This window comes from Drosophila santomea, chromosome 2R (genome assembly GCF_016746245.2).
Source record: "Drosophila santomea strain STO CAGO 1482 chromosome 2R, Prin_Dsan_1.1, whole genome shotgun sequence".
In the NCBI taxonomy this organism is placed as follows: Eukaryota; Metazoa; Arthropoda; class Insecta; order Diptera; family Drosophilidae; genus Drosophila; species Drosophila santomea.
Genome location: NC_053017.2, coordinates 17,074,057 through 17,102,003, shown reverse-complemented (window position 1 = coordinate 17,102,003; position 27,947 = coordinate 17,074,057). Strand labels below are relative to the sequence as shown.

Sequence of the window (27,947 nt, the reverse complement as noted above, 5' to 3'; positions counted from 1 at the left end):
TTACATCCAAGTTGTTTGGGCGTTGTTTGAGCACTCTATTCATGACTTTGGGTGCCCGGAATTGGTCGTTTTAGATTAGCAGTTCATTTGTGAGATAAACACACGAATAAATTGAGTAATTCGAATGAGTGTTTCAAGCGGTTTCATTGGTTCAAAAAACAGAACAACTTCATTAATAGCACTTAATACTGAGCCTCTAATTGGGAAATAATTTATATTAATACCTAACATAATGTAATTTAATTTATCTCAAACAAGACATTTGAATGTCGATTTTTCTAGATTTTTCCCAGTTGTATTTTTCTTAAAAAGCTCCCCAAAGAGCAACTAACTTTCGACTGTTTTATAAATTTCAAAAGTGATTCCTCTCGGGACTTTTGGGAGTTAATTGGCTCGCATTAGCCATGTGCTTAAAGTTATTTAATAGATGATTAAAGACCCAACAACTGACATCACCCGCCAGCATCAACGGGCAATCACACACCCACAATTAGCGGGCAGTCGACTCCAAAAACCGTTGCGATTAATTCACAGCACATTCACGGCGTCATTAAAATTATAACCATCGTTTACGCCAAGTCCACAATGGCCAAGTATTGGACCATAAAGCCAAACTCCAAAAGCCGGAACTCGTCAACCAGATGATTTGTAAGTTTTTCAACTAGATTGTTTTCCGTGGCACTCAAAATCAGATCGTATCTGATCGGTGGAAGTTGCGTCTTGATGCCAACCAAATGCAGCGAGCATTTTCCGTTTTCGGTGCGGAAGTGACTGTGAACTTGACATTGGGGGGGCGTGCCCCGGAGCCAAAGAAATGCAAATTTCTGTCCGTTCTCACAGCTCGAAAGATACCAGTGAGATAGTCGAGCGGAAGGAAGTGAAATCGGAACTAAGTTTTAGCTAGCTGGCACACAAAACAACTAGCTCACATGTAACGGGTGTTTTTTTTAGAGGTATAGAACTTTAAGTTGGCATTACTGTTCAAGATGGCGACCGATTTAACAGCTGTCAAGTGATTTATTCTCAGTTTGGTTTGGCAATTCGTCATGCGTGCTTACAAAATCCAACTCGTGCAAGAATTGAAACCAAACGATCATCAAGCAAGGCGTAGATTCGTCGAATGGGCCCAAAACGAGATTGCTGTTGTTCCCGATTTTTCATAAGCCTCCAAGATCTTGTGATTTAACACCGCTAGACTACTTTTTGTGGGGCTATGTAAAGTCATTGGTCTATGCGGATAAGCCACAAACGCTAAACCATTTGGAAGACAACATTCGCCGTGTTATTGCCGATATACGGCCAAATGTTGGAAAAAGTCATTGCAAATTGGACGTCCAGATTGGACTACATCCGAGCCAGCCGTGGCGGTCATATGCCAGAAATCATATTTAAAATGTAATGCCACAAGATTATCTTTCATGTCAATAAAATTCATGTCAATCGAATAATCCATCGTTGTTTTATTGCAATTTAAAGTTCTATACCTCTAAAAAAAACACCCTATATTAATATTTATTATCTGATCATTACAGCGTAGGATAATTGAAAATATTTTTAAGATTTCAAAATAAAACCCTTTGCTACCATACGAAAAATAGAGAAAGAGTTGCAATATATTTATCACTTTAATGAGAAACTGCGCGCAGGTAAATCAATCAAAACGAAACAGCCTTACCAGCAGATTCGAAATTCGAAATGAACATATTTGGCTTTCGAGTGTCCAAGCTGGTGCGTAATTCAATCGAAATCAATTGCAATGCCTCCGCTAACAAATTACCAATCCACGCCAACCTCAACCATCAAGTGGCAACAAAGGAACCACCATTGTAAATCTAAAATACAAATGATAAAAAAACCCAACAGCCGCTTTTGTCCAATTGTTGCGCACTTGAAGCATGAAGCGTGCCCATGGCGCAGCCACCTGATGGCCGGTGGAGGTGGACGCCAGCTCCATTGGATGAGCTCCTCCGCCACGGACCGACCAATTGGGCATGGCTGGCTGCATTGGCGGTCCCACGGAGCGCCACAAAAGAAATGCTGACGCGCTCTTGGACTTGGGAGGCTGCCAGTGGGCATGGTCTACTCTGGTATTTGGATGGGGAATTGGGGAACTCTACTCCGATTTGGAACTGATTCGGGGCTAGCGGGCTCATTAATTGCGGTTCAAGGCATCGAGTAGCGTTTTTTTTTTTGTTAACTTTACGTAAACTCGCTCGTTCCGTTGGCGATTTGTAACAATAAAATACTTGAAGTGCAGACGCGAGATAAAATTAAAACGAGCACACAAAATTAAATTCGCAATTTTGTTACCATTTCCATTGTGTTATTGTGTTGGGTGCAGCTGGGAGTCTTACCGCTATGTCCGAGTCTGTCCGAGGGCAAGATCTACCCTCCGCCACTCGGACACTCCCAGGCCAACTATTAATTATCACAATTCAGCAAAGTCTGTTTGTTTTTGGGCTCCGACCGCCCTATAATTACCCGAGCGTTCGCTTTAATTGCCTCAGATTTATTAAATGGGTCAGTTGTAGTTGCCAGTTGGGTTTTTTTTTGCTTTTCTTCATTTTTTTTTTTGGGTATCTTTGCTGCTGTGAACTTGAAAATCGAAATTGTTGTGCGCTGACCAGTCGAGTACAATGCAAGGGTATACAGAGATCATGACTATGTTTTTCGCGGTTTCGAGGGTTCGGCATTTAAGTTTTCAGTTTTGGTGGGTGAGTTCCCATTTTGCACGCCAAGTGGGTGGGTTCGGGACAACAAACCTATTTCACCACTCTGGCTATCTGCGTTCCAATGTATTAGTAGGTAATTCACTCGATTGCTTCTACTCTATTTCAAGGTCTCGCAATCGTAGTGACTATATTGCAGCTCTGGGAGCAAGAAATTCCGTTTTATGGGGTTCCTATTCTTAATCTGACTCCCAGTTCTTAGCAATTTCTTACAGATATTAAACAGTGCTTCGCAGTTAAACAAAGGATTTGTTTATACTTGAAACCTTTATATATGTATTTTTGTAATTTGTAAGACTACAAAGCAGTTCTTTAGATAACATTAAACAAATATTATAATATTAATCAAAGTATTCAAATGTTTAGCAGTAGGGCACACCCAGATCGGCCTTAACATATTATTACTACTATTATTATTATTTTGACCGATAAGCATTAATCTGTCGTTGAGGCAAACTGATTAGGCAGTGTGACTACCTACCTATTGGGAAACTGGAGTACTCTGTGGAGGAGTACTGGAGTACGACCTGCAGAATGTGCTTTCAGTTGGCTTTCCGCACTCATCAAAATTGGCACACAATTTGGACAAGATGACGGCAGCTCTTTTCTTTACCATGATGTTCCTCTTCCTGGCCACAAGTATTTTTATCAAGGTGAGTTGAATGGCGAGATTAGTTCGGTAGCTGGAATACAAATTTCGATTACACAGGTTGTTTGTACGGCGGCAAGAAGGCGATCCCGCACAGGTAAGTTCGCTTCGATGGCGTTACGAAAAGCGGTAATACGATGATAAGATATGGATAATGGCCAATCGAGTTGGGGCTGCCAAATCGGCGGGTTTCGATAGCTAGTCAGTTGTCATAAAGCACTTGTGCCGCAAGGAGTGCCAAAGTCATGGGTGCAGGGCTCAGTTCGTTTTCCGTGGTGCTGCTGGTCATCATTCTCATAATAGTCGTGAGTAGCTAACACTCGAACCGGAAGTAAGCACTACAGGATATCCTGTTTGATTTCCTTTATCCTTTTCGTTATCCCAATCCAGTTCCTTACGAATGCCTACCATAAGGCCAAGAGAGCTGGCCAGGGCAGAGATTACAGGGTCAGAACGGAGAGGAGCGCCGACACACGAAATGGTGAGCGGGAGCTACAGCTCCATGGAGCATGCAAATAGGCTTAGGTACACAGTTGATAACCAACTCGTAACTGGTGGTCGCACATGCCAGGTTTATTGCCTCTGGCTATAATTAGCTCTGATTTGCTTATCTGATAACCCAGCCGAATTACCCAAGCTGTCAGGTTGATGCAACGCCCACTTTATCTGTGTTTATCGAAATAGCTTTATCACAATTTCCCCGTGTCTTAATTCCGTGTTCCCGTGCTCCTCGACTCATTTGTTGCCACACATTTCCCAGACTCGGTTCGAAATGGATCTCGTCGAGGTGTATTACTTCATATCCTTCATTCTGATATTCCTTATTCTGATCAGGGTGAGTGTCGCTGGTTTATCCTCCTCAAGAACAGTGTTCCAATAATTCCACATTTATCAAGGCCTACATCTGTCCCAATCACAAGTGGAAGTGCGTCTGCTGCCTGCAATATAGGCACGAATCTGGTGAGTTTATCCAAGTAACTCCGCTTCTATTAGTCAAATCGTCGAAATTACTATGTGAGCAGCTATTCTTGTTTGATCAAAATCACCAGCTAGGTAGTCAAAAATTATAAACTGGACTGTAAATTGGGTCCAATGTATGCAGGGGTCTGGTTCTTTGGATTTATCGTCCTCGTTGTCGTATTGCTAGTCGCTCGGGTAGGTAGAAACCTAAACGTTGATTAGATACTTATTTAGTCAAATCACAAATCCCAATCCCAAGGAGTGCTATCTGTTCATCAAGTTGAAGATCGACGACTGGAATATGCGGGTATATTCCCGACTTTTGCGCCATGAGATGATGTTGCGCCTGGCCATGGAAGGTAAGATCCAGGCTTTTCATGCTATATAACTTTGCAAAAAAAAAGCTGCAAAAGCTCTGCCGATAAGATAATGCTTGTCATTCGATGGGGGTTCTCTAAGATATGGGCCAACAACTTGAATCGCATTCTACGTCGTTTCTCGAAAATACCAACAGTCTTATTTAATCCATCGTTGATTCGACTCTTGCTACTCTGGGGAAATGGAAGCGATCGACACATTATACATTTCGCTTATTTTCTTCTTGGTGTTTGGTGTGAGTCTGCACTTTCAAAATCAGGAATATATCCTTAATATCCTTCGGAAACTGAAGAGCACACAATAGATTCACAGAATATGCAGGTTTCTTAGAGAACATTTTTCTGAAAGTTGCTAAAGTTCTTTTGGCCTTTTACTGTGGGGTATATATCTGATTTTCAAACAGTACAATTACAATTGGTTTAGATTTTTTAGTTGTGTTACAATGTGAGGAGTAACATGGAGTCTGGGAATTCCCATGTCGAGATTAATTTATCTCAAGGTGCTTAAGAGTTCGTCAGGTGGTTGGAAATCACAAATCGTATCTCTGGATTTTCCGTGATTAATTTTGAGGATTGATAAATAATCTTACCTACCTCTTCTTTTGAAGAGCAATTCAAAAGCAAAGTATGCCTTAATGTAGAGTTATATTCCTGATTTTGATGGGTAGTTTATGACTTTAATCACCGTCTTTCTCCCCATAGTTGTGCTACAAGAGCAGAAAGAACATCAACTCCGGGGTATACGATACCGAGAGCATTTTGGCAGGGGGCGTATCCCCAGGTGCGTAAGTCCGCCAGTTCAGCACAATTGTGTTGGGTGTGCTGGTGTATATGCCTAGTTTTAATCGCAATATCGTATGTCGATTGATAAGGTTTTGGTTTGCTATTTGGTTTTGTTTGGTGATTAGGCTGTTAGCAATGAGTGGCGTTGCCTTTGCCATTTCAGCAAGGTTTCTTGTGCGCGGCGAACGGTGGTAAATCGGTGTTGGATCGGTTGGTGGTGTTGTCTGTTCTGGACTTCCGGCATTAAGTTCTCAGTTTGATAATGCCTTATTACGCTTTTATGATGATTGGCTGGTTCCTCATAATCTCTATCATATCCATACTGATTCGAGTAAGTTTCTCATGTGATTTATCACAAAACCAAAAGCTCTGGCCGAACTCAACGAATGATCACATTGACCTTTTAGGCCTGTTGTCTGTGCGCCACGCAGAAGACTCCTCGACCAGCCACCACCAGTGGGCGTGGCCCAGGTGGAGGTCCTGGTCCTGGGGAGACTCCATCAAGCCGACAGCCGGGAAGGGTGCTGCAGAGCTATAGAATCGATCAGTCAGGAGTGACCCTAAGCACAGGTGAGCAGCCATGAGTCACACGCCTTTCCCGATAAGGTTATCTATTTGGCCTCCCTTATCGATGAGTTCGGTTGTTCGGTTGGAATCGAAATGTTCGACAGTAGAGCTAATTTATTCAGATGTACGGTCGCAGCTCGTCCATATAGATACGCGTAGATACTTGTACATCCGTAGATCGAAAAATGGGCGATCAGTTTCGCTGGTGTGAGTTCGGTGTCCTGCTGCTCCTCTTCCTGCTGATTCTGTACTTTTCCATCAGTGTGAGTTCTTGGCCCAAACAGTTGCCACCAATGTGAGTGAGAATGGGAGTGAATCCGCCAGATAATTGCAGAGATGTGTGGCCCAGAAGCGCCGAAGGAGACTGCCAGTTAGCCCGCCCTTGAGCAGATTCGTTTCCTCGTGTCCCTCGTCGCCGGGATTGAGTAGTCGCCTCAGTTGGACACCAGGTGAGCAGCTCAGGTGGTCCGCAGTGACTTGTGGCATTCACATTGCTGGCGCAAATGTTCTTCCGCCCTTTAAATTATGTTCCTTTGTCTGGTTAAAAGTGAATCGCTTTGAATTAATTTCAAATTGTGTGATGTTTACAGCTTTACGCATGGCTACAGTCAATGCTTTAGAATGTTTATCTACAATACTGCGTTGTAAGACATAAGAAAGAAGCTTTTTGGTTATTATTCACAGACAAAATATAATACTTTAATAGGTATTTAGTGTTATTTGTTAGGAATACGACATTTTAGAAGTATAACAGCTTTATAAAGGTAATAAAGGTAATAAAGGTAATAAAGGTTTTTAAAGGTAATAGAGAAGATAACAAATATGTATATATTTAAATAACAATTTTCCATTATTGCTTACCCTCAAACTGTCTTAGCAAAAATTATCGTTTAAATTTCGTTTTGTTAGCTGAGGCAAGATATTTGAAAAAGTTTTTCTTTAAGTATACAAGCTACAGATAAAAATTTAATTAAATCTTATCTACTCAGATCTATTAAATAACAGAAAGTTTGTTAGTCAGACTAGTTCGTGCACTGCCAGAAAATTATAAGTGATTATTATTATTGCTAGAACTATTATCTAGAACTTTTGATATTATGTGACATTTGGCTTCCTTAATTAGTTTCGCGACTTTCGCAGCTCACGTGCCCGGCTGACATTATCCGAAGCGCAATTATGCGCATATCTGTCAGATACAGATACTTTTACAGCTCGCACACAGGTAATAGGACGCCAGAGTGAGACAGCGAGAGTGGGCGGCGTATCTTATCGGACTTTGTGCGCCGAGCGCTTATCACATGGCCCTTGACACACCTGTCCGCCGCTCTCGCTCCCCCAATCCGCGCTCTTCTCTTTCCAGTCGCCGATAAGTTTTGGCCAAAAGCCAGCGACGCGCCATGATATGACAGTTGGCCTAAGGCCTTTTCATGGAGCGAATACCCTCGCCGGTGGTCGCGTATCCACGTGGATATACCGTTTACTCCGATCCCAAAATGTCGAATGTACCGCCCTACTTGGTGTTCTTCTTCCTGGCCTTCATCTCGTGTGCTCTTACCTTCTGCTGCCTGAGATTCTGCATTTGGGTGTGCTGCGAGGCCAGGGATTCCAGGAGTCGCAGACAAGGACGCAGACATGGTACGCTTCATTGAAGTCATATTTTGACTTATTTTCGGTGGCTATCGGAGTTTATAAATACATATATAGATACTTGGCCAATCAAATGGGTTCCTTGGCCCAGATAAGATTAGCTCGAAATTCGCTCTGCAGAGTTCTCAGTTTTAACTCGCCATTCAAGTGATTCGATTGTGTGTTTTTCATTTTTCTGGCGGGGATTGACACTATGGATTTCTTTATATTCTATGTGGGGCTGTTCTTCATCTTCTTCCTGATCATGCCCATGGTCTATTTCGCTCTTCAGGTATCTGTCCACTGAAACTTGTTCATTCTGTCCCTCGCCTAAACTCGAACTTTTGTTCGAATGCAAGTCGAATGCTTTAATATCCTAACTTTAAGCGAGGGATACAAGTTGACCCTTTATCGTTCACTGATCATCTTTGATATTCCCCCGAAAGTTTATACTCTGGATTATTCTGAACAAGTGCTGTGGAACCAATCCTCGGGGCTTTCAAGATCCGGTAAGACGTCGACGTCGACGACAACGTGAACGTCAACGACAGCGTAGTGGTATGTATTGACGCACTGAAATGTTATTGATGGATTGACTTGATGAATTGACGGTTTGATATATGTGTTGAGCAACTGAGCAAGTGAGCAACTGATATGCTGTGACAAACAGCGAGTGTGGGTGTGTGGGTGGGTTTGATGATCAAGTGCTTCCATAAATCCATAAAACCTGGAGTGTTTGTTTTGTGGACTTTTGAGGACCGATAAGCCTATTTCCATCGTATTGCAAATATTTGCAAATCAGTTTCTTGGGGGTCAGTCTTCTGGAGAGCTCGTTGCAAAATGGAACTCCTGGCCACTTTCTTTACACTCCTGCTGATCGGCATCGTGGCCTATGCAGCCCTACAGGTGATCCTCGCATCTAGCAGATCCATTTGCTGATGATGATTGATAATCGAGTTCTGTTTATTCTGTTTATTCTGTTTATTCTCCCAAGTTCGCTATTGTTTGGATCTTGAAGTGCTGCTGCCATCAATTAGGGCCGCGTAAGTTGCACTGCCTTTGCTTTGAGTTTGTGTTTTTGTTTGTGTGTGCAAACCGGACCGTATACTCGTACTCGTATATGGTGTATCTGATATATGGAGTAACATTTATGGGGTATTGCCAACCAAACATGGCCGACAATCTAATCTTGGGCGACTAATCAATTGCGTGCCGATCGGCAAACTATGGCTAATACTAGGGTCTACAAAACGCAGTCGCCAGCTGTAGTTCAGCATTGATTCCTGCTCCGCGTCGTTCTAAGTCTTCATGATGCACGGATCGGAACCCACCTTGGATTGGGGGAGCGGCTTCGGCCTGCAAATAGCCATCTACTTGGCACTGGGGTTCTTCTTCTTCTGCCTACTTCCGCTCGCCTGCTACTACATCCGCGTGGAGAGCGAAACGCTGGCCAAGATCTGTCAGCCGCGATGTCGACGTCAGCAGAGGATTCCGGAGCAACATCGTCAGCGATACGACATTGGAATTGGTAACGTGTGCCAATCCGAAAGTGGGCAGCAAGCCTATCTAATCGGTTTGGGTTGCGGCGATTTTATTTTTGGCCAGTCTTCGAGAATCGCGGAATGGGTCTGACAGCTAATCTGAGCGTGGCGCTGGGCTTTGTGTTTGCCATATTGGTGGTGGCCCAGCTGATATACGTATGTAGTTAACCCTGGAAGCCGAGCTAAGCTGATCCCAAACCAGACACAAGAGTAATGGAGCCAATAACTGATTTATCTATTCGTTAGCTGGCAAAGCGCATGCACGACTCAAGGGCTCGAAATCGTCGCCAGATACAAGCTGGTATGGAACATTCCGACTGGGGTCACACTGCGAGAAATATCACCTAAATTGTTGACAGAAGTGTTTAGCGCCTGGCTAATATGACTGGTCAATATTTGCCATTTTGAAACCAGTCAATCAGATCACTTTAAATGTGCTTATCAGGTCGCGTTTAGAGCAGTGTTCCAATTTCAATCAATTAACGAATAACAAAGGTTTTGTATAAGGTTAACTGCATAACCTTATATCTACAAATATCTGGAAGTGTGTATATTCTTTAACTACACACTTCCAATTAAATTTTATGGTGTACAAAACTACTCTCCTTTAAATGATATTACCCAAATATCGAATGATCTAATCAAGTAATCTTTAATGAAATTCTTATCATTTGGCTAAGTTATATATATTTACATTTCACTCATATATTTTTATTGAACTTTTTGCAGAGCGGAATGCTTTCAGCGCCCCGGAGGATCCATCAGCGAACCGCTATGGCGACATATTCTTCATTGAGCCCGGCAGCGTGGAGGCCAACCGCATTCGCGATCAACTGGAAAAGGATGAGAAGGATCTGCCCAGCTACGACGAGGTGATGCGCATGTGCAACCTGACCACGCCCACAGCAGCGGCGGCTGGACCGCCTGTTCCCCCATCGCCTCTCGGCGAACCCGGTCCCATTGGAATTGCGGCACTGCCGGCTCCACCGTACTCGGAGACAGATCCACATGCCCCATCCGCCGGAGGAGTCACTGTCATCGCGATGGAAACGATGGAGCCATCCACGTCCCGCGCGGCACAAATCCCGCCCAGCTCGGGATCGGGTCCTCCTGCTCCTTTGCCAACGACAACGGTGTGATCCGTTGGAGGCATGGAGAAATGGAACTGAAGCATTCGCCGTGCCAATCTGGGCCACACAGATGCCACTTTGTGTGCGCTTTCAGTACAGAAATGAACTTGTGTGATCTTATTGAGTACATACCTATTTAAGTTCTAGAGATTAAGAGTCGCATATTGTAAATACATATTTTTAGGACATAGGATGAAAATTAAAGTGAATTATATTATTGAAATAATTGCCGTTTTACCTTTGGGGAAGTTCGTTTAAATTAATATAAATTAAGACTAATTAAAATATATATTTCGATTCCAAGTCCTAAAATAAATAAAATCTATTAAAAACCATGATTAAACATTAAACATTAAAAACCATATTAAAAAACATTTTAAAATGAAAAAAGTTGGTAATGTTGTTAGATATTCTAAGCCGATTTGCCAATGATTCATCGCCGCTATTAAATGGCTATAAACGTTTGCAATTTTTTAAGTACGGTAGACAAGTTATATTTATTGTAATAAGTTATCAATATGTGTATATGTTTTCATATTTTCATCTTGTATTGAGAAGTCAACAATTATACAGCTAAGCGCAGTGTGAATACCGAGGAAATAAATTATAGAAGGAGTTCAGCAAAACGTTGTAGATTATCACATAGATAAACGGTATTCATGGGATCTAAAGCTATTTACAGAGAATAAATACACTTGTAAGATTATAATAAATAGTTGTACGTAAGTTCGCAACGCAATAATATCCAACGAAAAATGCACAAATGAGAAACACAAATCAGGGCAGAGGGGAAATTGTGCAAGACTTGTCCCAATAAGATTTAAGAACGATTCGAAACGAACTCGTAAACAGCCAAGTTTTAGATTGCATTGCAATGAGCAATATTCAAAGTTTGTAGAAGCCCGATTTTTACAAAAAGACCTCCGATCGTTTGTTTAATCGCTGTTGCTTATCAGCGACTCCTGTTGTTCGTCATCGTTGACCCTAGGTGAGAAACATAGATTTTTAAACATAGTTCATGTTGGCAAAATACAAGACTTACCTAACAATGCTTGGCTTATGGCACCGGCAGACTTTTCTATACACAATCCTAAAGAGCTTCGTCAGGGGATCGGAATCGTCGTTTCGCATCAATAGCGAAACAAACACCAGGGCCACAAAGATGGGTATCGAGCCCATGTAGAACATCGACGAATACGGTTTGTTCTTCAGCAGGACATCAAACAGGATGGCTAGCGGAATCTGTAGCGACATGGCCAGCGTGCCAATCAGTGAGGAGGTCAAGAAGCAGCCCCACAGCCAAAGGGCTTCCGACAGCACAGTGCCAATTAATCCGTTCAGGAACAGAAGGGCAAACTGCCCTTGACTGGGCAGCTCAAAGGTTTCGATTTTGGTGAAGTGGAGTATAAAGAATATTGGCCATAATAGCAACGTATTCCATAGACCGACAAAACCTGAACGGGAGTCAGAAGATAAGCAACGATCAAATTCAGAACTCAACACTTTTACTCACCGAAGAACAATGGTATGTCAACCTTCTCCTCCGTATCGCTTTTTCGCTTCACGAAAACCAGATAAGCGGCATAGAAGAAAGCGCTGAAAAGGGCCAAAAGAACGCCTCTGGTCATCTTTGTATCGTGTAGGTCGTTCATGGTGATGGTCACCACACCGCCAATGTTCATGGCCACTGCAATCACCTTGGTGATGGTCAGTTTGTCACCTGTTGCCGAGGGAAACACGGCTGCCAGGCAGATAATGAAGAATGACGATGTTGAGCTAACCAGTGTTATCATGGCCGCCTCGTCCATTTCCAGGGCCAACTGAAAGAAGTAATTGGCCGCAAACCAGAGCAGACAAAAGAGTAGCGCCGTCTTTGCCGTCTTGTGGTGGGTCTTCTGCCGCCTAATCCTCAAGCTGGCGGCATACGAAAGCCTGGCCATCAAGGCATCGGTGGCTTCGTGGGCGGACATCTCTCTGACCTCGGCCATCTTGCTGAAGCGCACACTCCTTACGCTGGAATCATCGCTTTCGGTGCCCGATATGGAGTTTGAGGTGCCATTGGCTGGAGGACCGGCTCCTGCTCCTAAATGGGGCGATCTGATGGGCACATAGGTTGGGTCTCCCTGGAAGGAATAAACATAGGTAAAATCTGTTTCCACAAATTACTGCATGTTTGCTTACCAAAACAGCTTGATTGGAGTAATAATTCTCGTCGTCTGCATTCTGTTCCATCATCTAAAGGAAAATCATTTAGTATGGTTTATAGTTGGGATATCTAATATCTTACAGCATAGTTTCCATTTTGTCGCTCGCAGGACTCTTTCCAGGGAGCCAAGATGCCGATGACTAGTAGGTAAATGCTGAACATGGAGGTTTTGAAGTATGTGCAGAAGAAGGGCTTGTCAAAGTTGGCCTCATTGTACAGGAACTAGGAAAATAAATCAACATTAAAACAGATTTCTAAATGCTTGGGAATGGGATTCTCACCTTTGTCAGCTCACTGGAGGAGACCCAAACCACATCGACTAGTACCAGTATTGATATGCCCAACAGGAGTCTTTGTGTGCGACCAAGCATGATTTTTCGCCTGTTTTTCGAATGTTTTCCAAACGAACTTAGCTTCTTTTTTCGCTACTTGGAGGATGTCTTTCTCCTTCGGTTATCTGTTGGCAAATAACTATTTACGCTTGTGCCGCCAGCGTTTTAGTTTCATTTTTGCGGTGTCTTTGGTTTCTGCTTTTCGAAAGTGATAAAAGGTCCGTCGCCAGCAGAATTAAATCTGGATTTCAGACAGATAAACCTGGGACCTTTACGTAGTCATTTCAGCTAGAATGGAGAAATGGAGAAAAATGTGTGTGAGTGCATGGAGTTCGTAAAGAACTGCATTTATTGATTTTCTGTTGACGAGTGGGTGCGGCATTATTCAAGGTGCAAATTACTATTTAACACGTTTGAATCGAACCGCTTTTGTCAGGTAGTAGCAATACGATTCACAGAGCCATTCGTCAATTAACATCTGCTTCGGCAGATATCTCCATCCAATTAGGGATTATCGCCGATCGCGGTGATCAGTTAAGTATAAACAAATTAGCAAGATTTCAGGGGGACTGACTGATAAGATATGTGACTTGGAAAACCAATTGTTTGGTGGGTAAATATGAATACATTCGCCGAATGAGCAGAGGGGGAGGGGCGCAGTGGGCGGCAGGTTGTTGATAACAAGCACAAAACAAAATCAATAAGCACAGGCAGCGATATGAAGTCTGAAAAAGTCAACAAGTCCCACTGGTCATCACTTAATTCTTTTTCTTTTCCCTGCTAATTTATGCAGTTTTTTACCACTTAATTCCGCTTTTGAAGGCGGAAGTTTTTCCTTTCCAGTGCCGCAAATGTTTGCTCTCTTTGTTGTTCAGCGTAAACAAGCCTCTTTGTTTTTTATTCCCTAAGATTTGTCTTAACTTAAGCGGGTATTTCCCAGATTACACTCTCGGGGGTAATGTGCGCTTTAATACTGATATTCTGATTATGATTTTTTATCCGCACAGCTGGACAGAGCTGCTATTAGTGCTGGCACAAATAGCACCCAATCGAAACTATCGATGTTTCCAGTTTTACACAGCGAATCGATTATTTCTTGCACGCATTTATTTCAAAAGGTGGCAGCGCAGGTGCGGTATGGGACTCCATTGAAAAGAGTGGCAATATGGAGAGAACCGTTAAAAGCATTGGTTTTTGAAAAATTCAAACTTACTTGATATCTTTAAAATTTTAACCAGTAACTAAAATATGTGTTTTCCCCTAATAAATATGCAGTTTATACATAAACTTCCTTATATTTGATGTGATGATACGGAAATGTTCAATAAAAACTGCATTTGTTGATCCAAGGAAGAATATTTATTCCACGCTTTGTGCAATACACTTATATATAAATACATTATACATGTAATACAAAATATTTTTGCTCCTCTCTCTGAGTGTGTGTGTAAAACATGTTGCAAAATTTGTCGGGTTAGCACAAAGATTCAATAATATATTAATTATAAAGAAATTTAAATGCGTTCGATTTCAGTTTTGAAGTATTCGATCGTTCAAGATTGCGTAAGTTTTTTTTTTTTTTTTCTGTTTTTTCTTTTTGAAGAGTAAATAATTTTGTGTGTTTTGGTATTCTTTTGGGTACTTTTTTAGCCAGCATGCACAGACTGAAATGAAGAGAAAGAAAACGTAAAGTGAATCGAAACCAGGGAATCAATATCGCAAAACAAGGCTCAAAACAAACGAAGGTAGCAAACGAAAGCCGCGTCCTCTTGTCTACAAAGTCTTTTGATTGCCATTTGTTTTGGTTTCGATTGGGTCGTCATTCTTCACCACGACGAGCTCCGAAGTTAGATAAATTCAGAATTGGAACGTACCCGAGCAATGTCCACGCCGGTTATGTTCTTGACCAGCTCTGGCACTTTGTTGACGATCGACAGAACCTCGCCGGTCAGCTTGGCAGCACCGATATCGCCAGTTCCGCTGGACACCATCGTGATCTTCTTGGCTTGCGACAGCGGAGCAGCCACCTCGGCGGCCACCTGCGAATAAGATTCAACATGCAATTAATTACACATTCTTTTAATCTAACTTTTACGACCTACCTTTGGCAGTGTGTCCAGGAGCATCTCCACCATGGCTGCCTCGCGGTACTCGCGATATGCCTCTGCCTTCATGGCCATCTGCTCGGCTTCTGCTTTAGCCTTGGCCGCAATGGCAAAGGCCTCCGCCTCACCACGAATCCTGATCTGTAACAACGAGTGGGAGATGCTTCAGTTAATCATAGTCTATAAGCCAAGATTTAGATGGTATCTCACCGATTCAGCCTCCGCCTCGGCCTCCATGACCACGCGCTGCTTGTTGGCCTCGGCCAGTTTCTCCATGCGGAACTTCTCTGCCTCGGCCGGTCGGCGAATGGTGGCCTCCAGCTCTCGCTCGCGGCGCATGATCTCCTGCTCCTGGACGGCAATCTCCTGTGTGCGCTCGATCACCTTCACCTGCATCTGCTCCTCCTTGATGCGCTGCTTGGTCTTGGCCGCCTGCAGCTCGTACGCCATCTCGGCCTCAGCCTTTTTGGTCTGCACTTCCACATCGTAGGCGGCCTTCTTCAGCTCAAAGTCGCGCTGGGCCTTGGCAATATCGGTGTCGTTGAGGAACCGCGCGGCCATGCGCTGCTCCTCAGCAATGGCCTCCTTAATGTGCGCCTCAGCGCGGGCCTCAGCCTCGCCAATGCGGGCATCACGCTTCACCTCCGCCGTGCGCGCCATACCCAATGACCTCAGGTAGCCCTGAAACAGCAAATTGAGAGCGGAGAGTTAGTATCTCGATGGTCACAAAAGTAGCAGAACATGATGGACGTGTCCCAACGATTCCACACATAGGCGGTTGAGCGGACATACGCACCTTTGAGTCGCCCTACAGAGGATCCATGTGGACATGCAAGAAATACATATATTCACGTATATACAAGAGGTTACTTGGAAAAAGGGGGCTTTAAGCCGTAGCACAGTGATGGGAAATAAGTCAAATAGAAAATAAGTTTGAATATACATCGATGTAAAAAAAAAAAACCACTTGGTAAATTAAATAACTAACTATATCTTTGTAGCAAGGCTATCATCTAGTAAAATACAGAATTCATTCCCATCACTGCTGATGATTGGGTTAGTTGTGCGGGGCTTGTGGTTAGAACTAATCGGCTGGAACTACGCACCTCCTCATCGCGCAAATCCTTGATGGTGTAGGAAACCACGGTTATTCCCATGTTGGCCAAATCACTGGAGGCCACCTCAAACACCTGCTTGCTGAACTTCTTGCGGTCCTTGTAGATCTCCTCCACGGTCATCGATCCCATAATGGCGCGCTGATGTCCCTCCAGGGTGACCAAGGCAATGTGGTTGATCTCTGCCTCGGATTTGCCCAAGAACTGCTCGCAGGCGGTCAGCAGCATGTCCTCGTTCTGACCCTGGACCTTCACCTGTGCAATGCCCGTCACCGAGATGGGAACTCCCTGGCTGGTGTACACGCAAGGACTCTCCACCTGCAGGGTCATCGTGTTCAACGAAATTCTGGTGAAGATTAGGTGACATTAGACATCTGAGGACTTGTAAACTTAAGACTAGGGATTCGAATACTGAGCCACAAACATTAACTAATATATATCTGATGATTAAATGTTCATTTCTTTTCAGTCTATCGTAATTAAATATATTTTTGTAATATATTTGAAATAAACCGAATTCATGGGAATAACATTTTATGTAAATGCTCGCCCCTTAAAGAGGATTCCTAACCTGTGGCTTTTTGTAGGAACCCCTGGTCTAAGCCGGTTGATACTCACCGCTGAACCTGCTGGCCCACTGGCCAAACGAATGCACGTCCTCCCGGCACCAAAAGCGGCTTCATGTAGCAGCACCCTGCGCAGAAGACAAACAAAAAACACTTTGTTTACAAAACATTGCATCATTTGGATTACAGCACCGTCACGCCGTTCGAATGCGCACGCACGGCTTCGGACTGCCGCATAGTCTGCTTCTTCCCCTGTTAACCCCACAACAACATTTGCGGTACACAAAAATCGATAGTGACGTCACTCGGGGTGGGGTGTATGTGTGTGTGTGTGCGTGTGTGACAATTTCATTTATGTTCATTTAATTAATCGATTTGACATTATTTTAAGCATTTAAAGGTCGACTGATTTACCAGAGACAACTAGGGCCTCATTGGGTCCGCAGGTCACAAATCCCCAAGTCATCTTTGCAGCACTTTGTCGTTAATTGTTTCCGAAACACGGTTGCTGCTGATAACAGCTTTCGTTGTAGCTGCGTAGCTAAAACAGTTTTCGTATTATTAACTATGTATATAGCGAATTATGCGATCCACAGGTAGCCTTGTTTATCCGTTTAATTATATGTATAAAAGAATTTCCGAGCCACTCGGTGCTTAGAATTCTGAAATCCGACCGGTCCGCTTAGCAATTCGTAGCACATTGAAAGAATCTCTCAATCTGTAAAGTTCTCAATTTTCTAACTCGCGAGTGCGCAGAACGACTTTAACCCTTATTGACTGCCGCGCGGTTGAGTCGACCACTTCAAGATATTCATTATGCTGCGACGAAGTAGTGCTGCGGTAAGTGTCTTTATTGGTTTAAAAATCTAAGTTACATCTCAATTTTTTGATTCTAATTAACTCAATGACTCATGTCAATCAGAAAGAGCGGAATTCTCAGGAATTCACATCGAATTTTATCGAAAGATCTTCGACACTTTTGTCCCTCTCATTAAACTTGGAAACCATATGATTTTAAACATTTCTTGTACACTCACATAAACAGTAGATATCGTCTGGGAATTTGAACATTTTTCGGATCTTAACGATATACTCAACAAAAACATATTTAAAAGTAAAACGATTTCAATGAATTAATAAGTTTTTTAAGGATAAATATTAATTTGGCAGCTAAAATGGCTATATTAAGTGTCACATTGGTAAAGATTGTCATCAATCAAACCGCTTTTGCTTTGGTAAATCAAACAAACGAAACTATAAAGGACATTTTATCTTAGCCTAATATCGACCTCTACTGCAAGGACATACATATATAATTAAAAGATCTGTGGAGACTGCGCACACGCCTTGCTGAACAAGGTCTTGGGTTTGGGCTTAAGTCTAATCGAAGGTCTTGAAAACAGTGGCTTGGAACGAATCTTCCGACCTCAGTGGCCCGAGGAGCTGCTGTCCGTGAAGTAAGGATGCTGCATCGCGGCCTCCGCGCTAATTCGCTGATTTGGCCGGCAGATGAGCAGCTTTTGCAACAGGTCGCGTCCCTTGGAATTCAGCCTAGGTACCAGTTGACTCCACGAGGTGATGGCCGGAAAAGCTATAATGCAAACAAAGTTTTCATATTAGTCTTAAACAATAGGATGACACTGCAGCCTTACATGGAAGCGCCACGTAGTCGGAGAGGTGCGAAACGCCTGGCCAGGAATCCTCGTTGGGTGTGCCCAGCACTCGGAAGATCTTCATCAGCTGGTCGAGCACATCAGAGCCAGGGAACAGCGGTCGCCCAGCGTCCGCCAGTTCGGCCAAAATGCATCCAGCCGACCACATGTCTATGCTGGTTGTGTATAGCTTGGCTCCAAACAGGACATCGGGAGGTCGGTACCACAGGGTCACCACCTCGGCGGAGTAGCACTTGACGGGAATGCCAAAGGCTCTAGCCAGACCAAAGTCAGCCAGCTTTAGTTCGCCGTTTTTGTTGATCAGCAGGTTCTGTGGTTTCAGATCGCGATGCAGGACATTGTGGCTAAAATTGGACAAAGCAGCGTAAGTAAACTCTGAATGGACAGCGGTGCAGCAGGACACAAGTGGACATGTAGAGCCAATGGATTTCATTTATAAAGTTACTCCAAATCACCACTGAGACTAGATAGGATCTAAGTGCTCGTACATTGCATACATATGTATGTGCATATATAGGTATACCTGTGGCAGAAGGCCAGTCCGCGCAGCAGTTGGAGCATAAAGCTCCGGCAGACGGCCATGTCGATCTCACCGTTGAGGCTGTCAAAGTACTTTTTGAGATCCTGGTCGCAGTGCTCGAAGACCAGGGTGAGTTTCTTGTCCGAGTGCAGGACGTCTATGAGGCGCACAATGTTCTTGTGCTTCAGCTCCTGCGAATGGGAATGTGCCGATTTGGTTTCCAAACTTCAATCACTTCCTGCTCGTCCGACTGACTTACCTTCAGCAGGCAGATCTCCCGGAGGGCGGAACTGGGCACACCCTCGTCGTCCTCGTCGAGTCTCACCCGTTTCAGGGCCACTATTTCCATGGTGTCGCGGTTGCGGCCCTTGAACACCGTGCCATAGGTGCCCTCCCCGATCTTCTCCATTTTGTCGTACTTCTGCATCCTGCTTTTGTTGTGGATTATTATGCGGTTAGATGCAAAACTCCGGGGATTATTCTATTTGCAGTTTGTTTTTGCTGACCAGCGATTCGTGCGCCCAACAGCACACTGTTAACCGCTCACAGCACGCTGTGACTAACCAACAGCGCAGCTGACAGTTGGCTGCCACCAAAAATACCAAAATTCAACAGATTTCATTAAGAAAATTTGAAAAAAACTGTTTTTAAAATTTGGAATTGGGGAAAGTGTGAACCTAGGATACCCGATATTAGCTAAAACATACAAAAATATATCGGTCCTAATATAAATCAAACTTATGATACTACAATGCAACAATGGAGCAGTACTACAAATGTGAAAGTTTTTCTTTAACAAACTATAATTGTTATGTACACTAAAAACTAAGAACTTTTTACAAACGATTTCTTTTCCTCTTTACAGAATAACAAGCCTGGCTTACTAAGCCTGCCCGACGATGTTCTCATTATTATTCTGAGTAATCTCGACCTAAAGACGCAGCTAAAACTGAAACACTTGCATTTCCGGTTTAAAAGATTAATGCCGCATGTCTGGCGTGCTCATAACAAATCTGCACATATATCCTTGATTGAAATGCACCTGTGCGACAAGGATCTGCGTTTCTTCCTGGAAAGTACTCAACAAACCCTCACTGCACTACGGTTTAAAATGAATAAAAGATCAAACTTCGAACTGCTTACTAGCTATAGTTTTCCAAATCTTAAGGATTTTCGCTTCTCAACGCATTCGTTTACCTTGAATGATGCGGATTTGCCAAAAATGTTCAAGTCTTTTCCGAATTTGACAACTTTTAGCCCACATGGAAAGTTCACTGGCAAACACTTTGAAGAATTTCAGTGTCTCGAGAACCTCACGGTCTCCTACTGCAGCAAATTCGAGGTCACCAACTTGATACAGATCCTAAAAACCAGAAACATAAAATCCCTCAAGCTGGGAATCTTCGAAGTTGACCAGATCTCGAATACACAACTGCCCTGGGAAGGGATTCGAAATCTAGAGTTTCTGCAGTGCTACCGCGAGGAAATGATGATGTGGTTTCTATCGAAACTGGAACATCTTACGCACTTGAAGAAGCTATTTATTTGTGGTTCCCTAAGGTCCGGCGATCTGAGACAGATGCTGATATATGCAAAGAGAATCTCCATTGATATGATCGAGTTAAACAAGAGTATCTCCATTGCTGATGAGACTCGCGGCCTAAATGTGGCTATTAAGACCCTGAAGGTGGCAAAGTATGGCATGCATGCGTGTGAGCATCTTCGCATTAATACCAACGAATTGTATATACAAAATTCGGTTTGTGTAAGCGGACATGAGTTTGAGACCTTAATACAAAACCTTAAAACGCAACAGATCCTCGGTTTATCCCACTGCACTTTTGTGTTCGAGGACTTTAGATTTGATGCACAGAAATTGGGGGAAAACCGTACCACAACACTTAATATTTATGTGGATCAAAACGTGTATCGCAGCCATCCTGCAGAGGATGCCATCCCCATGACGTGGATAGTGCACGGGGAACATAAGTTCTTCAAGCTGCACATGGAGCATCCAAAAATCACTTTCAACTCCGATCCACTTTCGATATACTTTGATTAAGTTTGAATGCCAATGAGCTGGTTTAATTCCGGCCGATCTCAATGAATTCGTAGTAGGAGATTGGTTTGGGCTATTAAAAATAATCTTAACATATTTGCGAATCCTTAGTGGCTTCCAGGAGTTCCAGGATTGGGAGCAGCTTAAGTTACAAAATAAAGGCTTAGTTTATTTGAGACCGTGAATTGTGTTTCTGTGAACCTCATTTCAGGAGTACAACTCAAATTCAACGCGCTCCGCATCCGTCATCGGCTCGACGACCTGCAGACAGGCATTGGCGAACTCCACAAAGAGTGGCTCCTGCATGGCGGCCATCATGGCCGTCTGCGCATTGATGGCCACATCGATCTGCTGGAGCAGCGAACGCAGGTGTGGATTATGGAGCAAATTGCGTAGGTCCTGGCAGTTCTCTGTGGAAACCACTGGGTGAAAGAGCAGTTGAAAGCAAGAACTGGAGCACCTACCTAATTGCTGGAGCTTGTCCGCGGCCACTGTGTCTTCGGTGGGGAAGGGCACATGGAGCGTAGGTTCCTCCTGGTAGCCAACTTCAGTCTTCTTTACCTCCGATTCCCTGGCCACGCATTGGGGCGAATCTTTGTGTGCCCTGTAACAAGCCACAGAGCAGCTACATTTGGTGGCATATATTAACTGCGTGATGAACTGTTTGAAAAGCTACTTACTAGGGCGCCGAGCATTTGCTGCACTTGTATTTCCTCAAGTTATCCACACAATTAATGCAACTTTCCATCTCGTCAAATTCAAAGTCGCGTGCAAAATAGAAATCAGCTGTGGGGGTTTTACACCTGCCAGCCTTTGTCACTCGCCAGGGTTCCGAGCCGTTTCGAGTCCGCCGGAACGTCGTTTTCTTTTTGGAGGTAGAGAATCAAAAAGTTAATTGCAAAACGCAAACAGAATAGGAATAGAATATGTAAAAGATCGCGTGGCTGCATGATAATTTTGTGAGAAAACAAAACTAGTGGAGTTGAACGGCGAGTGTGTTATACATACATTGAAATTAATCCCATAGCATAGGCTGTTCGTTCTGTAGCTTCCAGCTTTCGTCATCAAATGATTTCCATTTTTGGCGCCATTGCTTTTTATTTGAACTTTTCAGCGTGGGAAAATCACTTATAAAATATAGCTCAACGCATATGCTTTTAAATATTTAAAAATGCACGTGTCTAAAATGCTTGGAATAAGCTTATAAAGTCTACAAGTTATACATGCCCAAGGACTTGAATAATTAGCTGATTAAGAATCCGTTTTTGTGTTACCAGCATAGAAATATGAAGTAAGACAATGTTTATAGATTATTTTCAGAGTTCTAGATCTTGGCAACATTTTTTACATACGGACGGACAAACAAACGGACAGTAGATCGATTGCTGATCAATAATGAACTTTATAGAATAGAAACGCTTCCATCTGCATATGAACTCCGTGGGAATAATTGTTTGCTGACATGTACTTATTTAAAAACGTGTAAGGATTATCCACAGGATATACAGGTTAGGGATATAAAACCATACGATTAGCGTGGTGTTTGGTCAGATTAAGAAAGACATAGAGTCGTTCTGCCCTTTTCCGGTTGCGACTGCCTTTATTTGATTGTATGTATCCTGTGTATCCGGTCTTGTTTGCTTTGGCCAGTCTCATTTATGGGCCATCCCGGGCACGTCATCTTCCGTGAGGCTTCCGAGCAAACAAACTGGGGACGCTTATCATGGCCCTCCCCTTGTTTCGCCCCAAAAAACCCCACCAACTCCCCAACCCTTCGGCTCCTCCGGCGATGGCAATGCGCATTCTGAAGCCACCTGGCGAATTAACCGAGAATTCGACAAGCGCGAGGGGAGCAATCAAATGACGGTCGGCGTGTCCGCAAATTGTAAACATATCCTGCACACGGAACCTACTGAAACGGAACGCTCCTGCCCGGGAAGGAGTCGTCCAGATCCGCTCCAGCTCCAAAGACAAGTACAGTTAACCAGAAGTAAAAATAAGTCAAATAGTACGGCTCGATTGGCTAGCCGAATACTGCAATGCCCTTTTCTGTATGTAGAGCTTTCTATCTAATGCAAATCAAAGTAAGTCGGATTGCAAAAGAAACATTTCATTTAGATGGCAATTTCGAGCTATTAAATAAGGATAAGGATTGGAAAGTAATGTAGTAATGACTCTGGGTTATAACTCCGAAAGTGAGTGACTAAACAAGACTTGTCATTTGTATTACAACTAACCCATTGAGATCCTTTGTGTCCTGCTCATTGCCTCAACTATAATGACCGCTGCGAGGGTAGAGCAAACAGCGAAAAACTTTTGGTGGCAATAAATGACTTCAATGACTGACTGACTGACCGGAAGGGGTGGTCTAGGTGCATGGCTATATATGAATCGTTTCTTTTTCTTTCTTTTTTCCTTTTTTTTTGTTGCTGTTACCATATTTTTGGGGGACTTGTAGTCGGGAGTGTTTGTTGTTATTTTCAATCGTTTTTGCTTTGTTTTTTGAGCGCTACCAATTGGATTGCACAAAGAAAAACGAGTGGTACAAAAGAAACAAAGGATGCCGGCTAACAAAAAGGATGAGGATGTGGGGTATGCGGGGTATATGGGGCTGTGGGGGAATCGGAGCGGGTAACATGATGTGGCGCCTCTGCCGCTTCCGCTGTTCGTGAGGCACAAGCGCGATAATTGCCAGCGTTATCCGCTCGGCCTGCCAGTCAAATAGGCGCAGCAGCAGAGCAGCGCTGGAAAATCGGGGGGCTATCAGGGGTTAAAAAGGGGTAGCAGGGGTAGCAGGGGTAGCAGGAGCAGGAAGACCCTTCGTGTGACTTGCCTACTTTTGATTTACAACATTCGTGCAACATCAGCAGCAGTGTATCGCCAAAAGGAAAAGGGGCGAGCAATGCAAACAGCAAGAAGAAAAGCGAGACACACGCCACCAAATGGGGCGAAAGTTTTGGGGCGGGTAGTTGCAGTACGAGTAGTTGCATTTTCCGAGGGCAGGTGTCGTTCGTTAGGAGTTTTCAGCGTTTTTCAGCATTCCCAGCTTTTCCCAGTTACCAACAACCAACGACCAGTTACCAGTTAAGAGTTACCAGTTACCAGCTAGCCGCCAGCGAAAAAGCCAAAAGCGATATTAATAGATAGCGGCACTTTTCGCTTCGTTTTTATCGCCCGAAAAGCCAAACGAGGAAAACACTGGAAGGTGGAAAAGCAGCAAAGGGGAGAGGGTAGGGGGGTAGATAGTCCTGGCAATTGGGCAGATTGACAGATCATGCAATCGTAGTGGCACAGCGTTTATAGTGCATATAATGAATATTAAATTACATGCAACACATCTGCCTTTGGCAGTCGAACTTCCTCAACGCGAATGTATGTTACTTGTGAAAAAAGGACTGCTTCTTGTAGAAAACACTTTTTTATAGCAATAACCACAAAACATAAATGGTTTGGATACCTATGCTTCAGTTGTTAAGTAGGCATTGAATTACTTCAAAGATTAATAATTAATAAAATTAATAAAATTAATAATTGACTGTTTCCGCTATAGCGAAGATCGTCTGTAGTCCTTGCAGGTAGTTGCTAGTAGTAGGTAGATTCATATTGGGTGCCGGCAGGCATGCGAACGCGACATCTGTCAGCCCATTCGATTGAAATTCGCCGGGGTATTGGATAGTGGACTAGTGGGTCATCAAATGGATTCGAAAATAATTCGAAATGCCGAACGGATGCCGGGGCACATTAACTATCAGCAGGAGACTACGAAAGGGGAATGGGTGTGCGAGGAACTATATGAATCCCAATGGCTTGTAATTTATAACGCAATCACGTGCCACATTCGACGGCGTCGAGCAGAGGCGCCAAAAATATGAATATATATATGAAACGAGAGCGACTAAATAATTTGGAAATGATTTACAATATGACCAGGACCAGGACGAGAACGGCCGGAGGCACAGCGATTCCGGAGGTTCATAAATCTAACTGCATGACGAAAAGATGCAGTCCTCGAGTCCACTAGAATCCCCACTACTTGCTGTACTTTCTTTTGCGGCGCCCCGGCAAAATGTGCTGAAATTACAGGCTGCAGCCGGGAATGATGCATGACTGGCAGGCACAAAAAAGTGGGCAAATGCTGTGGTGTGGGGTGCAGAAGGGGGGGATAGCCGAAAATTGTCATATAAAAATGCGACCCCGTGGCGCTAATTCGGTTATGTATTGTCAGTGGGCCTAATCTAGCGGGAAATGGCCTTTGGCGGCCGAGCAGCGCATTTTCCTCTAGTACAGAGGAGCACCAGGCGATGCTGAGGCGATAATTGCAATGGCAGTCATTTCAATTTGCCCGCTCCGCAATCCGCTGTCCGTTGTCCGCTATCCGCTGTCCGCTGTCCGTTGTCCGTTGTCCGCCGTCCGTTGTCCCAGAATCCGCTCACCGCGTGGCCGCTTTGATGGATGGCAGCGGCCTGCAGTCCGTTGCTGTTGTCAAACACTTCGCGCCTTGGCCATTTGTCTATCCACCGCTGTGGCTCTAGTTGCTCCTCCTCGATCCTCCAGCTCCTGCTGCCCCATCCCCTCGAGCTTATGCTGCAGATAGCGCTGCTCATCCTAAGGGTAGCTCAACTGATTGGTGGAGCTTAAAGGGTAAGCCTGGGCTACCAGTATTTAGTATAATTTCTCTCAGCTGAATCTTCAATTGATTAGATTTATATGCAGTATGAGTATAATACTCAATCTCAATCCTTTAAATCGGTGTGAAACTTTGAGAAGCCTGTTTGAAACATCACAACGTCAAGTGGCACATTGAGGTGAACCACGCCGTAACTTGGCCACCACTTTCCCAAGAGTGAATTGGCTCCAGGAACTGTTAGGGCAACTAATCGCTGCCTTGGGCAACGAATACTTGTTACATTCGCCTGGTTTTTATTTTGACTTTTGCCACGTTTTTGTTTTTTTTTTTTTTTGTTTGCCGCTCGGTGCCTTAATTAAAAAGCTGCAGGCCGCTTTAGAAGTTGCAACGCAAAGTGCAAGAGGAGGAGGAGGTTGGAGATTGAAGATTGGAGGCAAGCAGCGGGTCCGTTGGGGTATTTATGACTTGGCACGCAACGGACGGAGCATGATTTACGGTTTCGACGACTTCGGTTTATTGAGAGGCGCCACAGGCAGCGGCGGATGCAATAGAGCAATGAAGGCGAAACAAAGCCAGCGCCAAGAATTGGCCGCATTGGCCCATCAATCATTAGGAGCTGTCCATACCTTGGCGTAATCCTTTTTGCACCGCCCCTTGGATTCCAGAGTGCAGAGTGCGGAGTGCTCAGCTCTGCGTCTAAATCCCGGCTATCTGTAATGCCCATCCCGCAATCAGGACTTTCGACTGGCTCGATTGGCTCGAATGGCTTTATGGCCGCATTATGCTTAATAAAGCACTCACTGCCACTGGGTCTTTATTTTTATTTCTATGCATCGCCAGTGTGGCATCCATGTCGGCGTTTTATCTGCGAGTCATAATGGGAAAATGGGAGCTGGGAACTGGCGACGCTTTTACAGCCTCGCAGTGTTGCGTGATTTATGTGATTACTTCAATGCGGCGGCGTTGCGCCAAAAGTCGAAAAATATAAAAGCGATTTGAAGTACTGGCAAAACCCTTTCCCCTCCCACTTCCACCCACTTCCCCCCCCACTGCACACAGTTTGCGGTGGAAGCGTGTCAGCGGCGAAAATAAATATGCATAAATATGCTGCAGTCCTGTTTCGCAATTAACACTTGCGCCGAAATGTAGGCAACACTCTTTGGCAGCGCCGACCGCTAATGAGGCGACCGTCCAGTTGATATTCAATTTATTTTTAAAACGGCCAACTGCCGCGTTATTAACTCTCCTCCTGGCTCTTTTTTTCGTTGCGCTCCTGCCGCAATGGCACAAAATAATTTTCCCAATTGGGCATAAGTCCTGCGGTTGAACAGCCTGCCCACCACGCCCTCCGCCCCTCATGCTGCCACGCCCCCCTGGCCGTCTGTGCGCAAATTGAAACACTCGCAGATCCCTTTCGTCTGCAACGGCCTTTATGCAACCCGGAGTCCACGAGAGTCCACTCACTCATGAATGCATTTACATGGCCCGGCTTCAACTTGCCCGCCGGCGAAGCTAAAAGCCTCGGCACTAATAAAAAAGGTTTTAATCTGTGTTTTATGTAACCATTTTTTAAATATAGTAACTCAGTTGTAAAGCACAAAATATAAACAAATTTAGTAGGTAAATAGTGCATAAGCCAACTTAGAAGAATTATACAAAGTGCTACTAAGTAGTAAATTAGTCATTAGAAATCCCCATATATCCAGCAGCGATATGCAAGAATGTCTTTTGAGGAACACATGTGCATGAAACACCATGGAATATTTTCCCAATATTGACGCTTTCCTCACCCATTTTTTTTCGAGTGTAGCAGGGGGAGCAGGCTCAAAGGGGTGGCAATTTAACAGCATTTACAGTAACACGTGTAATTATTTCATGAGATTTATCTGCAGCAGCCGCTCGCCTTCGCTGCACTTTGGTAAATGCGACAAAAATTCCAATTGCAAGGCGCAAACAAAGGGGCGTGGCACGCGGGCGGATGCCACAAGTGACCGCAGCATAAACCAGACCATCTTACGAGGTGCTGGGCGAAAAAGTGGTCAAGGCGGGGCGGGGCGTGGCAGAACAGGATGCCGTGATAAGCTGCCATGTGGCAGGCGCAACCTGTGCTCATCTGTCACTTCCGGCCACGCCCACCCCCGCTGCGCCCACTCGTGCATCAACTTACAAGGCGCACGCAGCGCCATCTGTTGTGGTTTATTTGCGTTAAAATGATTGGATGCACGTCATATCTACAGGCCCCCAGTTACCACCATCCCCCACCCAGTATCCAGCATTCAGGATTCTGTATCCAGGATCCTGTATCCAACATTCAGTATCCTGCAACCAGCTCCAGTTTCATCTGCAGTCCCTGCCACCGTTGCCAGCTCGTAATTCTTTTAC

At 44.2% G+C, this 27,947-nt stretch overlaps 6 protein-coding genes across 19 annotated transcripts; 2 read left to right on the top strand and 4 right to left on the bottom strand.

The window, feature by feature from the left end:
* Positions 1–3,304: 3,304 nt before the first annotated feature.
* Positions 3,305–10,585, top strand: LOC120445206 (striated muscle-specific serine/threonine-protein kinase). Of its 11 annotated transcripts, none has more exons than XM_039625454.1 (3): positions 3,305–3,382; positions 3,439–3,475; positions 9,962–10,585. In XM_039625454.1, exons 1-3 carry the CDS (start codon positions 3,320–3,322, stop codon positions 10,369–10,371), a joined length of 510 nt encoding a protein of 169 aa, XP_039481388.1. In that variant the 5' UTR covers positions 3,305–3,319; the 3' UTR covers positions 10,372–10,585. The 11 variants fall into 11 exon arrangements, with proteins under 11 accessions (XP_039481388.1, XP_039481385.1, XP_039481387.1 ...); XM_039625451.1 differs by lacking the exons at positions 3,305–3,382; positions 3,439–3,475 and adding exons at positions 3,560–3,683; positions 3,769–3,859; XM_039625453.1 differs by lacking the exons at positions 3,305–3,382; positions 3,439–3,475 and adding exons at positions 4,072–4,213; positions 4,275–4,338.
* Positions 10,586–10,750: 165 nt separating this feature from the next.
* On the bottom strand, positions 10,751–13,931 carry LOC120445205 (solute carrier family 35 member F5). Its single transcript, XM_039625443.2, has 7 exons — positions 13,702–13,931; positions 12,850–13,188; positions 12,650–12,790; positions 12,544–12,597; positions 11,876–12,485; positions 11,405–11,816; positions 10,751–11,346 (listed from the first exon to the last, which is right to left on the bottom strand). Exons 2-7 carry the CDS (start codon positions 12,937–12,939, stop codon positions 11,298–11,300), a joined length of 1,356 nt encoding a protein of 451 aa, XP_039481377.1. The 5' UTR covers positions 12,940–13,188; positions 13,702–13,931; the 3' UTR covers positions 10,751–11,297.
* Positions 13,932–14,236: 305 nt separating this feature from the next.
* Positions 14,237–17,379, bottom strand: LOC120445147 (flotillin-1). 2 transcript variants are annotated; one of them, XM_039625307.2, is made up of 8 exons: positions 17,101–17,379; positions 16,739–16,814; positions 16,112–16,466; positions 15,802–15,813; positions 15,216–15,686; positions 15,003–15,146; positions 14,775–14,939; positions 14,237–14,564 (listed from the first exon to the last, which is right to left on the bottom strand). In XM_039625307.2, exons 1-8 carry the CDS (start codon positions 17,150–17,152, stop codon positions 14,547–14,549), a joined length of 1,293 nt encoding a protein of 430 aa, XP_039481241.1. In that variant the 5' UTR covers positions 17,153–17,379; the 3' UTR covers positions 14,237–14,546. The 2 variants fall into 2 exon arrangements, with proteins under 2 accessions (XP_039481241.1, XP_039481242.1); XM_039625308.2 differs by lacking the exon at positions 15,802–15,813 and having other exon boundaries at positions 17,101–17,377.
* A 26-nt stretch (positions 17,380–17,405) lies between these two features.
* On the top strand, positions 17,406–20,965 carry LOC120445149. 3 transcript variants are annotated; one of them, XM_039625311.2, is made up of 2 exons: positions 17,406–17,526; positions 19,745–20,965. In XM_039625311.2, exons 1-2 carry the CDS (start codon positions 17,503–17,505, stop codon positions 20,939–20,941), a joined length of 1,221 nt encoding a protein of 406 aa, XP_039481245.1. In that variant the 5' UTR covers positions 17,406–17,502; the 3' UTR covers positions 20,942–20,965. The 3 variants fall into 3 exon arrangements, with proteins under 3 accessions (XP_039481245.1, XP_039481243.1, XP_039481244.1); XM_039625309.2 differs by lacking the exon at positions 17,406–17,526 and adding an exon at positions 18,598–18,723; XM_039625310.2 differs by lacking the exon at positions 17,406–17,526 and adding an exon at positions 19,537–19,657.
* LOC120445150 (cyclin-dependent kinase 5 homolog) lies at positions 17,517–19,414 on the bottom strand. The gene is made up of 4 exons (XM_039625313.2): positions 19,139–19,414; positions 18,883–19,070; positions 18,339–18,703; positions 17,517–18,277 (listed from the first exon to the last, which is right to left on the bottom strand). The coding sequence occupies exons 1-4, from the start codon at positions 19,304–19,306 to the stop codon at positions 18,114–18,116; spliced, it is 885 nt and encodes a 294-aa protein (XP_039481247.1). The 5' UTR covers positions 19,307–19,414; the 3' UTR covers positions 17,517–18,113.
* A 121-nt stretch (positions 20,966–21,086) lies between the features above and the next one.
* Positions 21,087–21,940, bottom strand: LOC120445151 (zinc finger HIT domain-containing protein 3). The gene is made up of 3 exons (XM_039625314.2): positions 21,619–21,940; positions 21,403–21,563; positions 21,087–21,348 (listed from the first exon to the last, which is right to left on the bottom strand). The coding sequence occupies exons 1-3, from the start codon at positions 21,684–21,686 to the stop codon at positions 21,146–21,148; spliced, it is 432 nt and encodes a 143-aa protein (XP_039481248.1). The 5' UTR covers positions 21,687–21,940; the 3' UTR covers positions 21,087–21,145.
* Positions 21,941–27,947: the final 6,007 nt, after the last annotated feature.

What these genes read in the sequence shown, in the direction of transcription:
- LOC120445206 (XM_039625444.2), top strand. Translation starts at nt 5,761, where the DNA reads ATGCCTTATTACGCTTTTATGATGATTGGCTGGTTCCTCATAATCTCT. An exon ending in TCATATCCATACTGATTCGA is followed by an intron (nt 5,830 to 5,905) that starts GTAAGTTTCTCA and finishes TTGACCTTTTAG; the next exon opens with GCCTGTTGTCTGTGCGCCAC. An exon ending in AGGAGTGACCCTAAGCACAG is followed by an intron (nt 6,069 to 9,961) that starts GTGAGCAGCCAT and finishes AACTTTTTGCAG; the next exon opens with AGCGGAATGCTTTCAGCGCC.
- LOC120445205 (XM_039625443.2), bottom strand. Translation starts at nt 12,939, where the DNA reads ATGCTTGGTCGCACACAAAGACTCCTGTTGGGCATATCAATACTGGTA. An exon ending in GACAAAATGGAAACTATGCT is followed by an intron (nt 12,598 to 12,649) that starts GTAAGATATTAG and finishes ATTTTCCTTTAG; the next exon opens with ATGATGGAACAGAATGCAGA. An exon ending in ACTCCAATCAAGCTGTTTTG is followed by an intron (nt 12,486 to 12,543) that starts GTAAGCAAACAT and finishes TATTCCTTCCAG; the next exon opens with GGAGACCCAACCTATGTGCC.
- LOC120445147 (XM_039625307.2), bottom strand. Translation starts at nt 17,152, where the DNA reads ATGACTTGGGGATTTGTGACCTGCGGACCCAATGAGGCCCTAGTTGTC. An exon ending in TGAGGCCCTAGTTGTCTCTG is followed by an intron (nt 16,815 to 17,100) that starts GTAAATCAGTCG and finishes TCTTCTGCGCAG; the next exon opens with GGTGCTGCTACATGAAGCCG. An exon ending in GTGGGCCAGCAGGTTCAGCG is followed by an intron (nt 16,467 to 16,738) that starts GTGAGTATCAAC and finishes AATCTTCACCAG; the next exon opens with AATTTCGTTGAACACGATGA.
- LOC120445149 (XM_039625309.2), top strand. Translation starts at nt 18,688, where the DNA reads ATGCAGGACATTGTGGCTAAAATTGGACAAAGCAGC. An exon ending in CTAAAATTGGACAAAGCAGC is followed by an intron (nt 18,724 to 19,744) that starts GTAAGTAAACTC and finishes TCCTCTTTACAG; the next exon opens with AATAACAAGCCTGGCTTACT.
- LOC120445150 (XM_039625313.2), bottom strand. Translation starts at nt 19,306, where the DNA reads ATGCAGAAGTACGACAAAATGGAGAAGATCGGGGAGGGCACCTATGGC. An exon ending in GGGAGATCTGCCTGCTGAAG is followed by an intron (nt 19,071 to 19,138) that starts GTAAGTCAGTCG and finishes TCCCATTCGCAG; the next exon opens with GAGCTGAAGCACAAGAACAT. An exon ending in GGACTGGCCTTCTGCCACAG is followed by an intron (nt 18,704 to 18,882) that starts GTATACCTATAT and finishes GTCCAATTTTAG; the next exon opens with CCACAATGTCCTGCATCGCG.
- LOC120445151 (XM_039625314.2), bottom strand. Translation starts at nt 21,686, where the DNA reads ATGGAAAGTTGCATTAATTGTGTGGATAACTTGAGGAAATACAAGTGC. An exon ending in AGCAAATGCTCGGCGCCCTA is followed by an intron (nt 21,564 to 21,618) that starts GTAAGTAGCTTT and finishes CACCAAATGTAG; the next exon opens with CTGCTCTGTGGCTTGTTACA. An exon ending in GGACAAGCTCCAGCAATTAG is followed by an intron (nt 21,349 to 21,402) that starts GTAGGTGCTCCA and finishes TGGTTTCCACAG; the next exon opens with AGAACTGCCAGGACCTACGC.